The sequence below is a fragment of the Populus nigra genome, chromosome 11, assembly GCF_951802175.1.
Source record: "Populus nigra chromosome 11, ddPopNigr1.1, whole genome shotgun sequence".
NCBI classification, from domain to species: domain Eukaryota; kingdom Viridiplantae; phylum Streptophyta; class Magnoliopsida; order Malpighiales; family Salicaceae; genus Populus; species Populus nigra.
This window is the reverse complement of record NC_084862.1, coordinates 4121343-4142915: the sequence shown is the minus strand read 5'-3', so window position 1 is coordinate 4142915 and position 21573 is coordinate 4121343. Positions and strand designations below refer to the sequence as shown.

General features: G+C 33.8%; 4 protein-coding genes across 5 annotated transcripts; 2 read left to right on the top strand and 2 right to left on the bottom strand.

Annotated features, from left to right (window-relative positions):
- The first annotated feature begins 4865 nt into the window (after positions 1-4865).
- On the top strand, positions 4866-8123 carry LOC133668752 (uncharacterized). The gene is made up of 3 exons (XM_062088735.1): positions 4866-5156; positions 7147-7366; positions 7450-8123. The coding sequence occupies exons 1-3, from the start codon at positions 4992-4994 to the stop codon at positions 7845-7847; spliced, it is 783 nt and encodes a 260-aa protein (XP_061944719.1). The 5' UTR covers positions 4866-4991; the 3' UTR covers positions 7848-8123.
- Positions 8124-8178: 55 nt separating this feature from the next.
- LOC133668751 (uncharacterized) lies at positions 8179-14301 on the bottom strand. The gene is made up of 13 exons (XM_062088733.1): positions 13761-14301; positions 13535-13666; positions 13386-13412; positions 12911-13001; positions 12168-12211; positions 11517-11615; positions 11185-11242; positions 11043-11095; positions 10728-10829; positions 10225-10290; positions 9261-9382; positions 8986-9157; positions 8179-8481 (listed from the first exon to the last, which is right to left on the bottom strand). The coding sequence occupies exons 1-13, from the start codon at positions 13896-13898 to the stop codon at positions 8413-8415; spliced, it is 1173 nt and encodes a 390-aa protein (XP_061944717.1). The 5' UTR covers positions 13899-14301; the 3' UTR covers positions 8179-8412.
- A 158-nt stretch (positions 14302-14459) lies between these two features.
- LOC133668750 (pentatricopeptide repeat-containing protein At1g71490) lies at positions 14460-17728 on the top strand. The gene is made up of 2 exons (XM_062088732.1): positions 14460-14662; positions 15161-17728. Exon 2 carries the CDS (start codon positions 15369-15371, stop codon positions 17571-17573), a length of 2205 nt encoding a protein of 734 aa, XP_061944716.1. The 5' UTR covers positions 14460-14662; positions 15161-15368; the 3' UTR covers positions 17574-17728.
- LOC133668753 (uncharacterized) lies at positions 17703-21170 on the bottom strand. Of its 2 annotated transcripts, XM_062088736.1 has the most exons (5): positions 20763-21169; positions 20327-20441; positions 18861-18942; positions 18339-18390; positions 17703-17936 (listed from the first exon to the last, which is right to left on the bottom strand). In XM_062088736.1, the coding sequence occupies exons 1-5, from the start codon at positions 21096-21098 to the stop codon at positions 17874-17876; spliced, it is 648 nt and encodes a 215-aa protein (XP_061944720.1). In that variant the 5' UTR covers positions 21099-21169; the 3' UTR covers positions 17703-17873. The 2 variants fall into 2 exon arrangements, with proteins under 2 accessions (XP_061944720.1, XP_061944721.1); XM_062088737.1 differs by lacking the exon at positions 18339-18390 and having other exon boundaries at positions 20763-21170.
- Positions 21171-21573: the final 403 nt, after the last annotated feature.

The following is a 21573-nucleotide window of genomic DNA, read 5'->3' as shown; positions in this document are numbered from 1 at the left end:
TCTAAAAATAGGTGACTTGTTGATTTAATTATTTTATACATTATCGAATATTAGTCCTTAGAAATAAGAGATTCTTTAATTGGGATGAAAATGAGTATCCATGGGTTAGGTTTTTTTAATATTCATACTCTACCCATTACCTAGCGGTTAAAGAACTTAGATATCCATACCTTGTTCATCGGATTTCATGTATCCAAATGGATATCTATTTTATGAAAATAATTTATTATTTAATAAAAAAAATTAAATAGTAATGTGTGGGGGGTATTAAATGATAAAATTATAAATCTTTTACATATATGATACATATATGTGTGTATTGTGCCAATATTAATATATGTATATGTTATATTGAATTAAAAAAAATACAAATATTCTCCATATATATATATATATATATATATATATATATATATATCATCTTAGGATTGAGTTGGTTTTCTGATCGGGTTTGACATCATTTATATCTTATTCATTACTCATCAGATAAAAGAACTATCAATAAAAAAAACTTATTTATTCGGGTCAGATCGAGTTGGTATCCATTAGATTCAGATTAAATTGTCATCCATACTCATAAATCCATTTATTAAAAAACAAGTCTTAGTAAAAACATCGTTAATTTAGCAAAATCTTGATGAAAGCTAGTTAACATAATTTTAAACTCATTTTTATTTTGAAATGAAAATTATTAAGCTTACATCGGTACCAAAAATAGGAAACACATAAAATAAATTTAAATTTAATTTTGACAATATCATGATGAAATTTATTATCTTATTATTAGAATTATATTAAAAGAATGTCTTGAGTCTACATACATCGAAGCTTGAAATTAAAAGACGGGTAAAATAAAATTTAGTGTCGGTCCCTTGGATTAGGGACCTTAGAGCATCTCCAATGGAGATGTTAAATGGATAGCAAAAAATAAAAAACTAATATTTTGGCTTTTCTTTACTTGTTTTTCATACTCCAAGGAAAAAGTCAAATAAAATGCTAAGATACTTTTTTTTTCCCACAAATGTGATTCCTACATATCTTTCAAAAGAACCAAAACTAACAAAGTAGGGCCAGCAAAAGAATAAGCCAATTAAATCTAGCCATGTGAAAAAAAAAACATCAAAATCATTAAAAAAAATAAAACATTTATTTATTCAACGCTAATAGAATTGGCTTTTCAAATGGCTTTTTTCCATTGGAATATACATGGTAAAAAAAAACTATATTTATACTATTCAAAATGCTATTTTATCAATTTGCCTCTTTAAAATAGCATTTTTCATTGAAGATGCCCTTAATACCAAAATTAAACACAATTAAATAATGACTAAAATTGAAGAGATATTTATTATTACTATTATTATTATTATTGAAAAGAAACAAGGGTCAAATTTTGGTTATTATAGATTTTAGCCTCTTTTTTTTTTTGTAATTTTATAGTGAACAAATATTATTCTGTCGACATGAAGTTTTTATTCTTAGTATAAAGAAATCGCCAATTAATGAGACGAACATCGACTTAAACCAACATTGATGGAAAGGGACAATCATCTCCATGGTAGGTAGAGAGAGCTCTCTGATTTTATAAAAATGGTGGTTTCTGGTTTTTTAATGGTGTAAAAGAAGGGTTGATTTGTAGTATTGAAGATGACTGCTCGCGATGGATGGGATGGAAGGATGAAAACAAAAGGTAATGAGAAAACATCTCATTCAAAGTGGGTATCTATCTTTCTTCTCCATTTCGAAGAGATAATGAGAAGATTTATGTTGCCATTATGGAAACAATTAAAGATATCTTCCACGCGGTATATTATTATAATTATAAACGCTGCTACAAGGAATTGGATTGATTTAACAGTTCATATAAACAATTTTTAATATATAGTTTTAAATTATTTAAGAATAATTTTGTGTTGTAACTTAGCTGCTTAAAATAATAATTAAGAAAGGGTGGACGATACACCTTAGCTTTTAGGGTTTTTTTTTTATTAGTCATTTGGGTTTTTTGCTATTTTTTTATATTTTGCTTTTTTTTTTATCAATTATACTTTTTAATGTGGAGTTTTTATTTAATTTTATTATTTAATATTGAATTTATGGTAAATTATTTTTTATTTTTATAATATAATAAAATAAAAAGTTAATTTTACTAAAATGAATCCATAACCCGGATCATGAGTTTGATAATTTAACTAGGATTAACCTGATATGTTTTATTTTTTTTCTTTGATTTTAATTTTCTTTGAACCTATCTAGCTAACAAGATCACGTTCGATAACTTTCATGCAATTTAATTTAAAAATCGAGTTAAGTAAAGAATGGGGTAAAGAGTTTTTAAATTTAAACCTTTATCCGAAATTCAATAATAATATAAAAAATATTATGCTATTTAGATATATTTTTTTATATACTCTAATAAATCTTAGCCTACTCTATAGTTATGATAAGACGGGAAATAAACTAGTTTTTTATATAAAGTTTTCTTGTTTAATTTAACTTGACACTTCTTTCAACTTCTAATCATAATTTCTTAGTACAATAATCCATTTTACTGTTGTCCCGTCGGGAGATGACATATTTTGTCCTCCAAACTTGTAATATATTTTCTCTCATTTATGGCTTCTTTTTGTTTTAATTATTATTATTATTATTATTTATTAATAATAATAATAATAATAATAATAATGTAATTGTAAAGGAATCCATGATGCCAGTGGATAAGGCATAGATGATTGATGGCCACGGCCCACGGACATTAGTGATTTGTGGGGCAAGTGTGGATCAGACACGTGACAATAAGGTCATTTCCAAAGTTAAGGCACGTGGATTGATTATGTGTCAATACATTTAAATCTTGACTAATCATATTTTTCCATCTAATAAAATAATTAAAACATATATTAAATCGCTCTTACCATATATATATGCGGATAAAAGAAAATTAAAGCATTGACATCAAGTTGGAAAAAAGAAAATATAAGAAAATTTTCTGTCTATGAAATTTAAATTACAGTTTCTAATTAACATATATAGATTTATTATAAATTATTTTTACTGAAATTAACCAGTTGAAAACTCTAAATATCTATGAGACATAAAAGCAAAAAATATCAAGAAAATAATCTTTACATAGAAAATCTCAAGTTGTTTATTATAAATGATAATATAGAAGTTGAATTGCATATTATTTAAATTCATACAAAACAAATCATGAAATCAAGTGATACAATAGCATTTATTTAAAAAATCAGGAGCAAATAAGAATTTAAATTCAAAATATTTATATTTTTTTCAAATCCTTATTACTTTTTTGATTTAGCTTTAGGATAAAAAATCTCTAAATTCCATAGTTTTAAAACCCAGCTCAACACGGGACTCGGTCGATTCGAGGCTGGAACCGGACCGGGTTGAAGAAAACATAGTGGAAGGAAAAACCCGGCGTGACCCGGTTGCAATCCGTTGACTTTTTTTTACTAAAACGACGTCATTTTAATTTTTTTAAAAAAAAAATTTTACCCGGACGACCCGGTGACCCGGAACCCCGGCCTTGGACCGGGCCGGATCTAAAAACTATTCTAAATTCAATTCTAATAAAACAGATTAAAACTCGATACGATTTGAAAAAAAATGCTATAAAAAGTAAACAAATTTTTTATTTAAGCATTTTTATGGATATGGATCTATTACTATCACTACTTAAACACAATATAAATAAACATAACTATAATCATAATGACTACATATTCATAAAAATATATAAGACTATCATAATACAATTAAATCATTAAATAATTAATATATGAATAGTCAAAATATTAAAATCGTGTATAGGAGCTCTTTAAATGTAGCATAAGAAATTATAATTCTTTTCTTTTGAGACAATATTTTTTAATTAAAGGAAACATTTAAGATAAGATTAAAGGAGTCATTTAATTTGATCATCAATTTGATTTTGAAATCAAATATTTTTTTCGAGAAAGGGAATGAATAATTTTTAATTTTACCATCTATTTGAATTCTGTCGTGTAAAGCTTGGTGGATAATAAATGTTAATTACTTTTATAATCGCAGTCTTATCATCCGCTAACATGGGGGCTAATGCACAACAATTTTTAGGTGGTCAAGAAACTAAAATTAGACCCCAGGAGATGACCCGATGAAGGAGTCGGATCTTGAATGACTTAGATCAATCCGAATAAATTATCTAAAAAATTATATATATAAAATTTTAATATTTTATATAAAAAAATTAAGAAATAATTAATATGAATATAGGCGCTATATATTATAGATAATGAAGTTTAAAAGATTATTTCAATAGGTTTGTATCCCACATTGAAAAAATATTATGTTATTCTTTTAAGTTGAAGGATTTAAAACAAAAAAGTTTTTTTCTTGTGAATATATGAGTATATATATATATATATATATTAAAAGGCTTTAAATCCTACATTTTAAAAATAAAATATTCTTCTAGTATTTATATAGTGAACTTTGAAAATGGTTAATAACCAACTAAAAAAATATATAAAAAAACGATCTCTATCTAGAAGAAAAAACACATTTGAAAAAAAAACAGGTCTCAATCGGGTTATGCCGGGTTGCCGAGTGACGAGTTAACCTGGCAGATCAACCAGGTTTCGTTAGGTTTTTGTTTATCCTAATATTTTATCTTACCCGAACCGGTCCAGCCACTAAATTAACTAGTTGAACCGAGTTTAATAACTATAACTAAATGTCTATTATTAGCAAAACTACTAATTATCCACGAAAATCCTTTCAAACTAAAATAAAAAATTGTAATTAACTATGATCCGACGTGGTAAACCCTATAAATACACTTCTACTGAAGGGCAATATTCTTGCAAGAGCTCTTCTTAGTTCTTTCCTTTCTCCTCTCTCTCTCCTTCAATAATTCTCTACATATATCCAGGAGATAGGCAAAATAACCATTAGGAGGAGAAGGGTCTTGGCTAGCTTTAAACGCATGCATGGACAGCCTTGAAGAGAAGGTTTCTGTGTTCTTTCATGAAGATTCTGCTGATGAGTCGTCTGGTCGCTCTTTGGAGGAAGAAGACGACTACGAGTCTGACAACAACTTGCACGACCCCATGGAAAGAGCCTTGTATTGGGAATCACAAGACGCCTTGCTTCAGGTATTTAATTTTAATTACAATAATTTAAAACAAAATTTGCAATAATTCTAAAAGGGTTAGCAGGGCTTCATTTCAGCTCCTCTAGAAATGATATATATCACAAGAGGAATATCCCTTTTTCTTCCAACCCTATAAACATTTATGAATTGTGACCGACATTAATTATTTCCATCATTTTAGATTTTTCAATATTGAATGCATTGCAAAGTAATTACATAAAAAGATTTTCGTACCATTTGTTTTTATATTTGTTTATTTTAAAAGTAAATTTAACTTGAAAATACGTTAAATTTTTATTTTATACTATTTTTAATTATTTTAACATGTTAATATTAAAATAAAAAATAAAAATTAGATCTTCTTGTCCATAGAAAAAGATTTTTTTTGGGTGGAAAAAGCAGAAAACTCTAAAGTACACGTGTGTCAACTATTGTATGGCCGGTTGGTGTGACGTGCCCAATTTTTGGCAGCCATTTATGTTAGCGGCAACCTGAATTGTAAGTAATAGCCACGTGCACGGTTGCAGTAGGGTGGTTAGGTGTCCCCTTCAAATTGCAAGGGCTGGCGTGGTGAAAGTGATATCCACCTCCTCTTTAAAATCTTGGAGAAATAAGAAAAATACATCAACTTTAGAGCTTGGATGGGACTATACTTTGCTTACTTTATATTTTAATCTATGTTTAGATTTTTATTTTTTAATTAAAAGGATGTTTTCGTACTATTTTTTATAGTTTTTATATTCCATGATTAAATTCGTTTCTAATAAAGCATAAGCAAGATAAAAATAAACTTATTAAATTTGAGTAATTAATCAATATTATTTTAAAATAATATTATTTTATGATATTTTTTAAAAATAAAATGATATTGTTTTGAACAAGTTTTAACTATAGTTTTAAAATTTGACCCAACCTGACATGTCGATCTGGAATCCAGCTAATTCGGAGCTAGAATTGAGCTAGGTTTAACAAAAAATAAGGGAAGTCAAAAATCCAGATGACTCGGTTGACCTAGTGAGTTGACCCGGTCAAAAACCCGGTTGTAACTCGTTGACTATTTATTTTCTCAACCTAAACGACACCGTTTTGATTTATAAAAAAAAAAATTAGGGTTGACCTGGGTGACCTGGTAACCCCATCAAAATCTGATAACCCGAGCAAAATTCATAACCTGAATTTTGAACTGGGTTTAAAAACTCTAGTTTTAATCAAATTACTTATTAATCTATCAAGTCGATTAGATTATACTTATCAAGATAAAGGGCTGCGAGTAAACTTATAATGGATGATTAAGCAAACTCTCTTTACCTTAAAAAAGAGGGGCTTAGAGGAAGGCATTAAATTAGGTTAATTCTTCCCACTGCTGGCTGGCTTTATAATGTAATGGTATAACCTGGAGAAGAGGGATTGGCATACCTGCTTTATAGTTCATTTACATATCTCTCTCATGGAAAGAAAATTTTCTATTATCCTATAATCAGCCCTAAGGTAAGGGTAAGAAAGCTGAACTTCTAATGTAAATTGAATTTTAAATCATTGTATTAAGGCTGCAACAAAATCTTTTATAATTTGATTTCAAGTTAGTAACTTTTATTTTTTCTTTCCTTTCTTTTTTGTTTCGGATAGAAAAATAGAAGAGTTGAGTGAATAAAAACCAAAAGAAGGTTTATGGCCAATAATAAAGACGTCCGAATAAGGGTTATTTTAGAATGTACAAGTTGTGTTCGAAACAGTGTTAATAAAAAATAAATAAGCATTTTTAGACATATTACTCAAAAGAATCGACACAATAGGCCTAGCCCATTGGAGTTGAGAAAATGTTGTCTATTTTGAAACAGTAATTAAACGTTACTTTGAAAATCAGAAATTAAAGCCATGTTTAGCATTATGAGATCCTATTTACTGCATGGATAAATTAGGTATGAGGCATTAGACCAGGAAACAAAATTATGCTTGTTTTCTGGAACTATAATGGGATCAATTGTATGAAGGGAGTTTTGGAGCGCTATAGCTCTATAGGCTCAAAGTTAAGGCAAGAGGTTAGCAGAGTTGTAGGGGTAGCAAAAGAGAGTGATTTTTGCAATTGCATGAAGCCCACTGATGGCTGCACTAGCTGTTTAAGACAAAGGGTTGTCAATTTGCTCACACAGAAGGGATTCGAAGCATCTCTTTGCACATCGAAGTGGAAAAACACCAGAAAGCATCCAGGAGGTAACAATTCTATCCTTCTCTCGGCTATATGCATGCTAGCATTTTGTGGTAGGACTGTTTTGACGACGCCCTTGATTTTCCAGGAAAACATGAGTACATAGAAATAATTGCAGGCACAATGGGTCGCAAGAAGCCAATCCCGTATCTGATTGAGCTTGAATTCAGAGACCAGTTTGAGATTGCCAAAGCGAGTGATGAATACCGCAATCTTGTGGCACGGCTGCCAGAATACTACGTGGGGAAAGCTGACTACCTCAATGCCATTGTTGGCATTCTATGTGATGCAGCAAAGAGATCAATGAAGGAGAAGAAAATCCATATGGGTCCATGGAGAAAGAGGAGCTTCATGCAGATGAAATGGTCAAATTGCTCTGAAAGACGATCTGTTGACAAGTCTTCAAGCAAATCTTCTCCCTCGTCAAGACAAGCACATGAATCCTGCTTGCACTTGTCTGCTGCTCCAGCTTTGACTGTTACTTAGTCATAGGAAGTGAACCCATTTTCCTCTCGTTAGAAATCTTTTTTGACCTCTACGAGTGTATAATGCCACCTATATAGGAAAATCCATGTGGATAAAATGCAATATCATGGCTAGGATTATCATGTGAGAAGTGTTTTTAGTTGTATTAATTTGCGGCTATGGCTGAGATGCTTAAGCTAGGCAGGCCCCAGTGCCGAGCTCTCTACAAGGGATGTGCTAATACTATGTTTAAATCAGCAATGTATTGCGTTCAAGTTTGAGTGTATTATCAGAAAAGTCCAGTGCCTGCTTCTCTTCCCCCACCTGGTCATTGCCCCTGATTTCCCTGAAATGCTGAAGCAAAGTCCTTGTAGATTCATGCACTCGAGTGCTAATGCAAGGAAGCCAATTATTACATACAATATTTGCGTAAAAAATTTGTGAGGTCTCAGGACACTGCTACTATGGCACAAATATTTGGAATACTCTTAAGAACCCTGTGACTCAGTATGTGAATGACTAGAAATTCTTTCATGTAATTTCTGGCCATTATATCTACACATGCAAACCCTTGTTTGACTTTCATTCAGGCTTTGGAGCCCTGGAATGATGATGAAAGAATCCTGAAGAGCCCGTCCGGGTTATCAGCGTGTACCTGTCAAGAATTTGGAGCAATGTGAGCTGCTCTAGAAAGAAATTAATAATGCAGCATTGAAATGCATTCCTACTCGAGCCAGGATATCTTCGCCATGGCACTAACATTAAAAACACTAGGAATTTTCTAGCCCCCCCCAACACAAACCTGCCTAGATATTAACATGGGACTCGTTTCTGACAACAGTGAAAAAAATGACACCAGGGCAACATATTCATTTTGTACAGCTTAAAGCCTTAAGCTCAGTAAGCTGGCAAACTAAATGGGCAAAATTTCAGAATATTCTGAAATCAGCCACCTTTTTTTATTTTGCAAAGCAAGGTTTTCTGGGTCTAGCCACTGAATGAGTCTTCTACTTGCGCACTATCCTCAGACAATTGAGGATAAGCTTCGAAAATCATGTTTATTTTTCCATGTACTTTACTTAGAACATGGACGGAGGGGAGTAATTTGAAAATAATAATGTCAGAACTAGAGATATTAAAGCATGCAGAAGAAAAATACCCAGTGGCCAGCATCTTCAAGGACATGCATTTCAACTCCAGCTCCCTCCTCAGCAGCCAGATCTTCAGCAGCATGAATTCTCTGGAGATCTTCAAGGGCCCACCGGTGCAAGCTCCTCTCTGCTTTCAAAAAATTTACATGCACACCTTGAGGCAAATTTTCAACAAATTTCCTGCAGTCAACAACATGGATTAACTTGAGTAAGGAAGCAATGCTCTGATCAACGTAGAGGAAGGTACTGTTTTTAACTCGCATTAACCATATTTCAAGATTACCACAAATTTGTTTCTTCATACGATTGGTACATTTCAGAAATTCCATCGAGGTCAAACATCCAAGAGAAACTTGATGATGGCAAACCAGGAGGGCCATTTGTTTTAAGATTAGTCACCACCCACTGGACATAAAAAGCAGAAAGACAATTAATGCCAAGAACTTGAGGGGATCACAATTAGCATCTTTATAGAAAAACATAATTGAAGTACAGGAAACAAACTAAATAGAAGTTAGCTTAATTACTCAGTAATCTCAGTTACAATCCTAAAGTTGCACCAAACATGAAGTAAGCAATATATTGATTTCTCTAGCAGTTTATTTGCTTTATGAGAGCATGTAGTTGCTGGGAGCTCTAGATGCTATTGCCTAGACGTGGTTTCCCTCCTTTCCTCCATTTTCAAATTGAAACTCTAGCAAGATATTGTCTAAATTCAGCAGTCAAACAGCTACTCATAATAATATATTTCAAACCGTCTTTTCGAATCTGAATCAGATCTGCACCATGTATCCTACATCATGCTACACGTATACTACTCTCTCCTGATCTTTCTAATTATCTTCCACCAAATTAACATCTAATTCCACACAAACTTTTGTTTTTCAGGGCGGAACAAGAGTTAATGAAGAGTCTAAGGAGAAGAATTTGTCACTGTCATTTTATTAAAATTAAATCTATGGGGGCAAAAAATAATGTTTGCCATTGTACCTCCATGAAACGTCTGTGAAGACTGTCCATATGATTAGCAGGAAAGTAATCAAGCTAGGAGCAGAAATGATGTAGAAAAAGATGAAAACCTTTAACATCTCTATATACAATATACCTCAAACTGCAAACATCACATTTTATTACTAATGTGAATGAAGATTCTCACATAGATTACAATAGCAACAGCAACTTTTTTCATGCAGAAACCGAACAACAATAGGAGTATCATGAATAAGCATTTGGAATTCAGAATATACCTGTGCAACATCCTTAGAAAACCCTTCTTGTATAAGAGCATTGACAATATCTCGCTTTGAGAAGACCTTCCTTGAAGAAAGATTATAAGATACTCATAATAATGCCCAAAAAAAAAAACAAAGAAGAAAACAGACATCCAAACAAAGAGAAGACACAAATACTGTATATTTGGTGATAGTTACAGGTACACACACAAAAAAAAAGAGTCAACAGACATCAAAGGAATAGAGTAGATATAATCACTCATGATAACAGTAGGAAAGATAAGGGTGACAGACAATGCTTGGATGCTGAGTTAGAGAATTCAACACTAAATAGAAGTGCATCGGTGTTTAAGGAAAAATCACTTGCTTGGATGCCGAGTTAGAAATCCAACTCTCAATAGAAGAACATCTGTGTTTGAAAAAATTCACTACCCCACCAAGATAAACACAGCATCACTATCACATCAAAAAGGTCTATGATACACCCAAATATGCGTGTTATAACTTATGAAACATACCTCCTTTGGTAGTTTCCTTATAAAAGATATTAGTTCTGCAGGATGGTCTTCTCCATCTCCACCAGCCCTAACTTTTCCAGGAGTAGCATCTAGAGACCAAACCTGAAGTGGCGCAAAGACTATAAGAATTTAAAGAGATAAAGCAAAATGAAATGACAAAGACCAACCATAGAAAATTAATAAAGGACCCTGTTATTATACATAGAGAAAATGGATTACTTGCTACAAAACTCGGACTAACATCTGAAAACTGGTATTTTAACCCAATCTTATGTTCTAAACCATCTAAAGAATATTTGCAGATTGTAAACTTACTCTTACAGATTGGGCAAGAGGCTTTGCAGCTTGTTCCACCATACTCAAGGCAACTGCATGGACAAATAGGGAGAGTGTTTATGCATTGAAGTCAATTAAAATATCAGATTGGTAAATTGCATGTCAAGGTAGGTAGATGTACCTTTTCCACCAAAGCTGTGCCCAATTAAAACACGAGGTGTTATTCTAAGCTGTGCAACCTATTCAAACAAAATCACTAACATTTAATTAGCCATAAAAATATTCTCGAGTGGTGGTCGGGAGGCTTATTGTGGTTAGGAAGGAAGTGGCAACAAAAGAAGAGCTGCAACAATTTCAAGAAGCATAAACAGCTGGAGCGCATTAACAGATGCATCAGCCATGCACAAAGAACCCACCATCTTGGACTCTTGGGGCTGTCTCAGTTTTAAAGAAACGAAAAATAGAAGAACAAATTGTCCATGAATAAATAGCCAAAGCTTAAAAGTCACTCACTAGCTTTAAGACATCAAAAGCAGTTGAGGCAACAGTGTGGGGCCCCCTCTTTCTGATTGATGCTGAATCACCGTGGCACCGCAGGTCAACCAAAAGAAACTGCATAATTTGTCAATGATAAGTAATATTCTAATCACCCTCAAATCCATGCCAAAACTGACTCATTTGAACGCCTTAAATCCCAAGTAATGTACTTCATGCATAATTGTTGAAGTTCATGATTGTATACAAGTTCTCCCCCCAATTACCCACTACAGTTGGATCATAACTGGACAATGATTGTTGTCTCTTGCTTCCTCAAGCATGCATGTAAAACAGGGACAAAGAAGTCACACAAAGTATCGGCAGACACTCACACAATAGACCTTCAAAAGTACATGAGCATTATTTGACAGCATTAAAAACTCACATGAAGATGTTAAAATGCAATTGCTATGTTGGCGCCATTTTCACAATGGAACCTATGCTCACATGCAGACCATGAAATCTAATTGCTTCATATGGTTGGAACATAGGGCGACTGTAATCCTCGGTCATACTGATACAAATATCACAGGGAATTATGGAACCATGCTAGCTTGACCTAGCACTTTTTTTGGGGTTATAGAGAATATAAAAGATACAAAAGGAAAAAAAAAAAAAGAACAGTACCTGCCATGCTGGAAATTCTTGTGCCAATCTCCGTGTAAAGGTTCCTGTGATATTTTAAATCTGTAAACTATATTTCAAAAAGTTCCTATTAATGTGTGTGTATGTAAAAGCATTCAAAAAGCAACTAATCAAAAGATGTTAGAAATTAATGCATGAAGTTCTGCAGCAGAAGGTAGTGAGACCACTTCACTGAGGTGATGGCACTTTGAAAACAAAATCATCAGAAAAGGAACACTTCACATTTCATAATTTTATAGAAAGTGTGTGATTTCTTCTTTTTTGTTTTGTGTAGGATATATTCTAAATTTGATGGTTGAGACATACTATATTGCTTAGGTTATCAATGCTACAGCATAAGACAACTTGAAACACATCACAGTTGGAACCTATACTTCGAGGGGAAAATAAACAGAAAGGATAACAACTTAGATTAATGAGGTCTTTAGTTTTTTGCAATTTAGTGTTTCATCTTTCATAATTGTTAATTCCAAGGTTTTCTAGGATTTTCGAGGGTGTTTATTTTGGGAGTCTAAGTTAGTCCCCTGGCTCATCTCCATTAGATAGTCTCCTGTTTGAAATCCTAGTTCTAGAAGGAGATATGGTATCCCAACTTGCCAAGGGACAAGGGTTAAACATCAACATGGTGCAAGTATATAACGGTCGTGAAAATTATATTTTCTAACAAGTAATCAAGGCAAATATAGAAAATCATAAATGAGTTGAAACTAATACATAGTACTTACCCCAGTTCTTCCTGCTGCCTAAAATTCCATGCAGAAGCACGGCTGTTGGTGGATCCGGCTTTGATTTACCCATCACAGAACCCCATTTTACCTATGCAGCAAATCATTCAGCATAAGCAATTCTGCCCATGAAAAAATGTATACACCCACTCCGCTGACCTCAACTCTATTTCACTCTCAAAATGTAATATGAAAAGATAGCACATCAATCATAAACCTAAATTGCCATACATCTTCTCACTAACTATAATCAGTTGGACTTGGACCAACTTTCCAAATCTATTCATTTTCACCATTGAATCGATATAAGACAAAAAACGAAAAGTCTTTACAATTGCACACCTCATAAGAAAAGAAAAGAAATTCATTGTCTTTACATGAACCATTAATTCATCAAATATTCTGTAGATAACCAAGAAGTAACAATTCATTCTAATAATGTTAAAAAAAAATGGTAAATTTGGGAACAACTTACAAGTGGTCCTTGAACAAGATCATATGCCTGCAAACATAACAAAAATCCCATCACTCAAACTGAAAATACTACTAATTTTCTACCACCCTAATTCTTTTTTTCTTTCCTGAGTTAAGAAAAAATAATTAAATGAACAAAATTGGATATACCAAGACAGCAGGTCGGTCGGCCGTATCTCTTCCGTAAACGACCCTCTCATCTACCAATGCCATCCGTATGCTCCTCTTTTCTTTATTCCTTCTACTTGATTTACCCTCGGTACCTAACTGGAATTCGTTTTTCTAAAAAAAAAAAAAACATTATCAACATAACACTCTAATAATAATAATAATAATAATTAAAAAGAAGAAAAAAAAATTGAAATCACACGATCACCTGAAACGGCATTGAAATCCTGGTTCTAGAGGAGGTGGCTCTCCAATTTAAACCGAAATCTAAGTTCTTCTTGTCAATGCAATTAACGGCGGGTTCACGGCGACCACCGCACGCCATGAAATTAGAAATTGCCGACATTTATCAGAAACCGATCATGCAAGAACGCGCAAACCGATTGAAAAAAAACAGCTAGAGAAGTGTTTAGTTGTGAGGAAGCAGATAAAAACGGCAGCGTATTAGAAGGGATTTGCAAGAGCGTGCGCAATGCAAAAGGAAGGTTCAAAAGGGAAAGGCAATGGAAGGCGGAGAAATTTAGAGGTTTCTTGTTTGCCTTTATTAATTTGACATAAAAACTGAATCCATTAATAGTAAAAATAATAATATATTTTTACAATATATAGAGTGAGGGAGGGGACGGAAAGCGGAGGCGGAGATACCAAAGCTTGCGCGTTCTCAGGGTCTCGCGGTCGCTGTGGTGGTAGGGACAAGACGGTGTCTACTACCACTAGCTCTGTTTTATCGTGGCAGCCATTGAAATGACTAAAATGTCATTTTCAGTTTATAGTGATTGTCACGTGGATGGGCACATGGTCATCTTTGCTCGCTGGCAAAAGAAGCAACTTGTTATGTTTTGTTTTTTTACGGTTCGGTCGTTTCGATGAGTTTCGCATATCGCGTTTCGTGTTCTTGATGGATGAATCGCGTTTCGGACAATTGCTTTTGTGCGGCTGAAACTGGCAAAACCCTAAACCCTCACAGGCCACAGGGTTCTCTCATTATCTTCTCTTTTCTCTCCCATTTAGCGTGAAAAACACTCTTCCTGCCTGCCTGCCTGCCAATCCTAAGCTAAGAAGTATAAGGATATCTCAGCAGCCGTCAAACCCTAATTCCGATTTGGACCGGTAAAGTTCTCTCTCCCCTTCCAAATTGTTTTTGTTTCATTTTCTTTTCTTTTCTTTTCTACACTAAGATTTCATGATTTTTTTTTCGGGTTTTTCATTTAGTTCTGTATGAAAATTTAAGCAGTGAAAAATCAATGATTGCTGTTGATTTTTGTTTTTTTTTTCTAGTTTCTTGAATGATTTTTTTTTGGCTTTAGAAATCAATGGTTTGAAACGGTATTGAGTGCTGTTGAAAAAAGTAAGAATATTTGTTTTTTTTCCTCGTTATTCATCCTTATTGTTATCGAAAATCAAGGAAACTTCAAGTCAATTTGACCTACATTAAGACTTACATGCTACCTGGTGTTATTTCCAGATTATTAACCTGTAAATTGAACCTAGTTATGCCAATTCATTTGCATTTTATCACTCCATCTAGATTTTCTTTTTCTTTTTTCTTTTTTTTTTCTTTTGGAAGCACAATTAGTCCATAACTTGCATCGTTATCAATGCTTACAGGGGAAGTGCTAAATAACAAAGAAGATTGTGGTAGGCTGCTTGAGTTGGGTAATCTATTCAACCTTTTCCTTGATCTTGTAAAGCGAAAATTGAGTCGCTTACTTGGCAAATTCTTTCTTTCCAATTTAGTCTTTGCAAGTGAAGGCAAAGTAATGCAATCAGTTTGGACTCACCATGTTATTGAACACTGTGGTTATGTTTATAGTGCATGCCTTCTTCTTCTCCGCGTTTTGTGTTAAGAGGACTTTCTGTAAGTCAAATAAAAAAATGCATACCTAAACAAGGGAAACAAAGTGCCATAGCAGTAGGTTTTCAAAGCAATTACCCTGTTATAGAAACGGATGCATCTAACAATGTTTCTATGATAGATAACCTTTTTAATTCTCTCAAAGACCTTGCAAGGAAGGGACATTTATTAAAAGCATTTGAAACCTTCTCTCTGATCAAGCTCCATGCCTCTTCAGCTAATCGTGATGCTATCTTACATTCAATTTCTTCATTGCTTTACTCTTGTACCAACCTTAAATCACTCCCGCAGGGTAAACAGCTCCATGCCCACACCATCTCTTTGGGATTTGAAAATCATCTCGTTTTGGTTCCCAAGCTTGTCACATTTTACTCAAGCTTCAGTCTCCTAGCTGATGCGCACATCATCACTGTGAATTCAGTTATTGTGAACCCTTTGCCTTGGAACTTGCTTATCTCATCCTATGTTAACAATGGGTTACATGGAGAGGCTCTTTCAGCATATAGAGAAATGGTACATAAAGGGGTTAGACCTGATAATTTCACTTATCCATCAGTCCTTAAGGCTTGTGGTGAAAAATTGGATCTGGACTTTGGGAGGGAGGTACATGAGTCTATTAATGCTGCCTATGGGCACAGATGGAACCTGTACGTGCATAATTCTTTGGTTTCCATGTATGGAAAATTTGGGGAATTGGATGCTGCTCGTCGCTTATTTAATCAAATGCCAGAGAGAGATGCTGTTTCTTGGAACGGAATAATCAGTAATTATGCCTCCAGGGGTCTGTGGAAAGAAGCATTTGAACTGTTTGAAGAAATGAGACTAGCAGGCGCAGAAGTGAATATTATAACTTGGAACACCATAGCAGGAGGGTGCGTACAGACAAGAAATTTTAAAGGGGCACTTGAGTTGCTTTCTCAGATGAGAAGGTGTGGCATTGATTTGGATCCAGTGGCAATGATTATTGGCTTAGGTGCATGTTCACACATTGGGGCCATTAAGTTAGGAGCAGTGATTCATGCTTCTGCAATTCGTAGTTGTTTCGATGGATTTGATAATGTAAGAAATGCACTGATAGCCATGTATTCACGGTGTAAAGACCTCAGGCATGCTGACATTTTATTTAAATCAACTAAAACTAAGAGCTTAACTACTTGGAACTCCATGCTTTCTGGTTATACTCACATGGACCGATCTGAGGAAGCCTCGTTCCTGTTCAGGGAGATGCTGTTTTCTGGAATTGAACCTAATTATGTGACTATTGCAAGCATTCTTCCCCATTGTGCTCGAGTGGTGAATTTACAACAAGGGAAGGAGTTCCATTGTTACATTATGAGGCGTGAAGGGTTTGAGGACTATTTATTGCTTTGGAATTCCCTCGTTGAGATGTATGCAAGATCTGGAAAGGTTTTATCAGCAAAAAGAGTGTTTGACTCATTGAGAAGGAGGGATAAAGTGACTTATACCTCCTTGATTGCTGGGTATGGTATACAGGGAGAGGGGAAGACTGCACTAAAATTGTTTGATGAAATGATCAAACATCGGATTAAACCAGACCAGGTCACCATGGTGGCAGTTCTATCTGCGTGTAGCCATTCTGGTCTAGTAACTGAAGGAAACGTGTTGTTTGAAAAGATGTCAACTCTCTATGGGATAGTTCCCGCAGTAGAGCACTTTTCATGCATGGTTGATCTCTTTGGGAGAGCTGGATTGTTAAATAAAGCAAAGAAAGTAATTACCAGTATGCCTTACAGGCCAACCACTGCTATGTGGGCCACTCTTGTAGGCGCCTGCCGGATCCATGGAAACACAGAGATAGGGGAATGGGCAGCTGAGAAATTGCTGGAAATGAAGCCTGAAAATCCAGGTTACTATGTGTTGATTGCTAATATGCATGCTGCTGCTGGTCGTTGGAGCAAGCTGGCAGAAGTCAGGACTTACATGAGGGATTTAGGTGTGAGGAAGGCCCCTGGATGTACCTGGGTTGATGTCGGCTCTGGATTCTCCCCCTTTGTGGTTGGTGACACTTCCAAACACAACTCAAATGATCTTTACGAATTGTTGGAGGGGTTGACTGATCTAATGAAAGATGCCGGTTATGTTGCCGGAGAAAATTTTAGTTCCGAGGATGAAGTGTTGGAGGAGATAGAATGCTGCAACATGTGAATTTTAGTTCCTTGAATTGTGTTGTGTTCGGACTTTTACTTGGAGAGAGAGAGCTCGATGCAACTTGTTGAGCACATTGAATTGTGCAATTTTACTCTGGATTTATATTATTTATAAAAAAAATGTAAATAAATAAACTGGTTCCACTTGTAGAATAGCAATTATAAAAATAGGATTTACCAAGTTGAATATACATTTGACAAACAAAATCATAATGATTTGCTCTCGTCATTTAAAATGAAAAGAAAATGATGGTATGGTTTCAGAGGATGATATCTTTCATCTATGCACAGGCTTTCATCACAGCTGGTCTGCTAATTGCGGAAATCGCTGCAGCAGCCAAGTTACACCCCTGATAGCAACCTGTTTCTCGAAAAAAAAAAAAAAAAGCATCACAACCACAAAAAAGCAAATCTACTACAGATATTCAAGTTCATGTAGTATAAACCTTTGAGCTAGAGAAATGAAAAATTACACCCTTGAGAGCTGTGAGGATGTTTCTTTGTCAAGGTAATCCTTTGAACCAGAGAAATGAAAAATTCTCAAGGAAGAAATGTTAATCAAGGGTGGACAAAGACAATGTGTGTTTCAGTGTGTGTGTGTGTGAGAGAGAGGGGATATTGAAGCAGCTCTCAATAAGTAGTTTAATCAATATTGAGTTCATAATTCCATGGCATGCTACACAAAAACTAATAGGCCTATCATTTTTCTCATCCTCGCATAGGCAAACTGGTTCACAGAAACTAATTGGCCTTGCATACATACCAAAGCTGCCTCCCCAGGCTTGACTGCAGGCTCAACACTGTCTCGTCCATAACTGTTTCAGAAAATTGAGAAGTTTCCTCAACGAAAACATGTCTTCCCAAATAAATATCGCTTTCAAAATGTAAAAGTTCTGTGGCATATGATCCAAATACTTCTTAAGATTGAAGATTGCTGTTGTTAAATAGCCTCGAAAAGTAGAAAGCGTGCTAGTGTTTTATATCAGCAATGGTCCAGAGGAACACGTTGCAGGATCAAACAACTCCTTAAATTTAAAAGCAGGAATGCATCAGAATTCTATCTATTGCTGAAAACTGTAGAGCATGTTGATACTGCTCAAAGAAAGTCAATGAGTTGAGCCAGTTTCAGTGACAAGAGAAAGTCACACAGACTCCATGCTCAATTGCTGAGCTGGGTTGAGACCTGGGAGAGATTCTGGAGACAGCCTTCAGCGCATAAAAACGTTGCTGACATATGTGGGATATATCTGTATAAAACAAGTTCCATTTCTACAAGATCACTTACATTATTTGCCTCTTGCCATTCACAGCATCTAGCCGATAAAAGCTGCATCCTTTGCTAAATGGGAAAGACTTGCCCTTCCATTCTGTAATGATTAGCAATACAATTTATCCAGAGAAATCATGACAACCTTTGTTACCATTACTTAACATCCTAAGCAGGGAACATAAATCACTAAACAACATGGAAGGTAAAGAGTTGATGGAAGGTAAGGGGATGTTTGGTATCATTTCCATTTCATGTTTTCAGATTTTTGGTTTTAGTTTTCAGTTTTTTGAGTGCAGAAAACTTCTTTGGTTCTGCTTTTGTTTTGAACCTGCTTTTGTGTTTGCGGTGCAAAAAACACAGTAAGGTGTTTGGTAACTATAAAAACTGTATTTTATACCACGGGATCCACTAAAAATTAAGTTTGAAACGCAGTTTTTATAAAGCAATTTTTACATTTTTTTTAATTGAGTTTCGTAAAACACTATTTGTTTTAAAAACACTTTTGAAAAAATTTGAAATTTTTTTATTTTTTTCTTTAATGCAAATTTTTTTTTTGTTTTTAGTTTATTTTGATGCACTGATATCAAAAATAATTTTTAAAAAATAACAATACATTATTTTAATGTATTTTCAAGTAAAAAACACTTTGAAAAGCAACCGCAATCATAAAATTACCAAACATGTTAGTAACATAGTTTTTACTGCACATAAACTTTAACCATAATTTTTACCAAACATATATTTAAATCCAACTAATCTCAGCTAACTATATTTTTTTAAAACTTATTTTTTTTCAAACTACAACCACAAAAATTATTTAAAAAACAAACACACTCTTATAATTTCTTATTAAAACAGACAATTCTCATATCTCATTTACAATTCTTGAAAACCAAAACAGAAATGATAGCAAACAGCCCTAAATAAATTCCATTGATGTGCTTTTTTCAATATTAGGTAATGCTTGGTACAAGGATAACGGAGTTAAAAATCCACACCCATTCTTTTAACAAGGACTTTATTGTGTAAAAATACTTGAAAATAAAACTACGAGAAGTGTAACTTAACTAATTAATAAATTTATTTTTTAAAGGTTATCAGTTTGAGTTCAACAAATCTTATGAATATTAGAGGCTTACATGGTTGTTAAGTTCAAGATTAATGGGATTAGTCGAGATACGCACAAACTAACCCGAACAACCACATTAATCAAAAAAAAAAACACTTGTAAATGTACTATAAACACAAAAGTCAATACTAATAAATAAATTATTCTTTGGATTCTGTTTTTTCCACCCAAATTTAAGTGAGTCCCCATGCTTTTTGTAAAATCCTAAAGGTAAGCATATTAGGATTGAGAGAAAACCAAAAGCGTTGTGTTTTCAAACATGATGAAGGACTAAATCGTGATCATGTTAAGAAATTAGGGATTAAAGAACATTTTACTAATACAAATAAAGAATTACGTTTTTGAAACATACCTAAATGCCATGTAACTCCGACCGCAAAGGAATCCTCGTTAGAGATATCATCAATCACAAACTGGAGGTCTTTGCTTACAGTATCAATGAACTTGTTGAAGAACTCCAGTATTGCCTGCGCAAGGGTTTTATGTCATCCTTTAATTATATTTTATTTTTTATAATTTCAATTAGATAAAATTAATTCAAATTAAAGTTATTAAACCCTGTCGGTCTCATGATTTAGTTCAAAACTTAGATTCAATGTTGATTTGTATCAATAAAAAACAACATAATTTTTGTTTATATAAAAATAATTAAAACAACACTATTTAAACAAAGCCGGGTTAACATGTGAGACGCGGCCTAGATTATTAAAATCAAGCATTAGCACGTGACTTCCGCGTGCGTGCAAGCAAGAAAGAGAAGAGATTAGGAGGCGGTATGCTGTGAGTACCTTACGACCAACGAATGGACGAGGAAAGATAAGGTCCTCGTACACACAATTCTCGGCAATAAGCTCCTCCACGGAGTCCAAATCGTGGCCGTTGATTCCATCATAGAAGCTCCTGACGACATCTGATGCAGATTCCACGGATGGTGCAACGGTGACCGTTTGATTTTCTGATGAGGAGGCTTTGATCGTGGTCTTTGTAGCCCATGCCTTGCTGCTAGAGGTGAAAATGTTAGCATGTTGAGTGGAGATTAGCTGGGGACGAGATAGAGTGGGAATCCTGTGAAGGGGAAGAGGTTTTGAAGAAAAGAAAGATGATGCGGTGGAGCTCATCAGCATGGCTAGTGATGATTATTTGGTTTTGTTTGTGTCCAAATTTTAAGACTAATATATGTTCTAAATATTACGCTGCAGACAACAAGAGGTTAAAGCTAGGGTGGTGTTATGATGGTTTTTTATTAAAATATTTTTTATTTGAAAATATATAAAAATAATATTTTTAATTTTTATATTAATACATTAAAATCATCTAAAATTAAAAAAAAATATTAATTTAAAATTAAAAAAATCAAATTCTTACAAAAACATTTTCCAACTATAAAAACAAGCACCTTGTTTATTTATAATTTTTGAGATTATACTTTCTTCTCTCTAACATCTTATGAAATAACTTCATTTTTAATGAATTAACTAAAAAAAATAAAAGATTTATTTTTATGAGAATTGGAGATTTAGGTTTAAGTTTTGAATTATGAAAACATATATTATCTAATTGTTACTGATTAAAAAAAAGCACTTGGGTGATGATTCTATT

Excerpts from the sequence above, each read along its gene's own strand:
- LOC133668751 (XM_062088733.1), bottom strand. The coding sequence starts at position 13,898 with ATGTCGGCAATTTCTAATTTCATGGCGTGCGGTGGTCGCCGTGAACCC. Across the intron at positions 10,830-11,042 it reads CTCTTGCCCAATCTGTAAGA|GTTTGGTCTCTAGATGCTAC; the intron begins GTAAGTTTACAA and ends GCGCCACTTCAG. Across the intron at positions 9,383-10,224 it reads TTTCTAAGGATGTTGCACAG|TGGGTGGTGACTAATCTTAA; the intron begins GTATATTCTGAA and ends TTTTATGTCCAG.
- LOC133668753 (XM_062088736.1), bottom strand. The coding sequence starts at position 21,098 with ATGCTGATGAGCTCCACCGCATCATCTTTCTTTTCTTCAAAACCTCTT. Across the intron at positions 20,442-20,762 it reads GTCCATTCGTTGGTCGTAAG|GCAATACTGGAGTTCTTCAA; the intron begins GTACTCACAGCA and ends ACCCTTGCGCAG. Across the intron at positions 18,391-18,860 it reads AATGGCAAGAGGCAAATAAT|TTATGGACGAGACAGTGTTG; the intron begins GTAAGTGATCTT and ends TTTCTGAAACAG.
- LOC133668752 (XM_062088735.1), top strand. The coding sequence starts at position 4,992 with ATGGACAGCCTTGAAGAGAAGGTTTCTGTGTTCTTTCATGAAGATTCT. Across the intron at positions 5,157-7,146 it reads CACAAGACGCCTTGCTTCAG|GGAGTTTTGGAGCGCTATAG; the intron begins GTATTTAATTTT and ends AATTGTATGAAG. Across the intron at positions 7,367-7,449 it reads CACCAGAAAGCATCCAGGAG|GAAAACATGAGTACATAGAA; the intron begins GTAACAATTCTA and ends TTGATTTTCCAG.
- LOC133668750 (XM_062088732.1), top strand. The coding sequence starts at position 15,369 with ATGCCTTCTTCTTCTCCGCGTTTTGTGTTAAGAGGACTTTCTGTAAGT.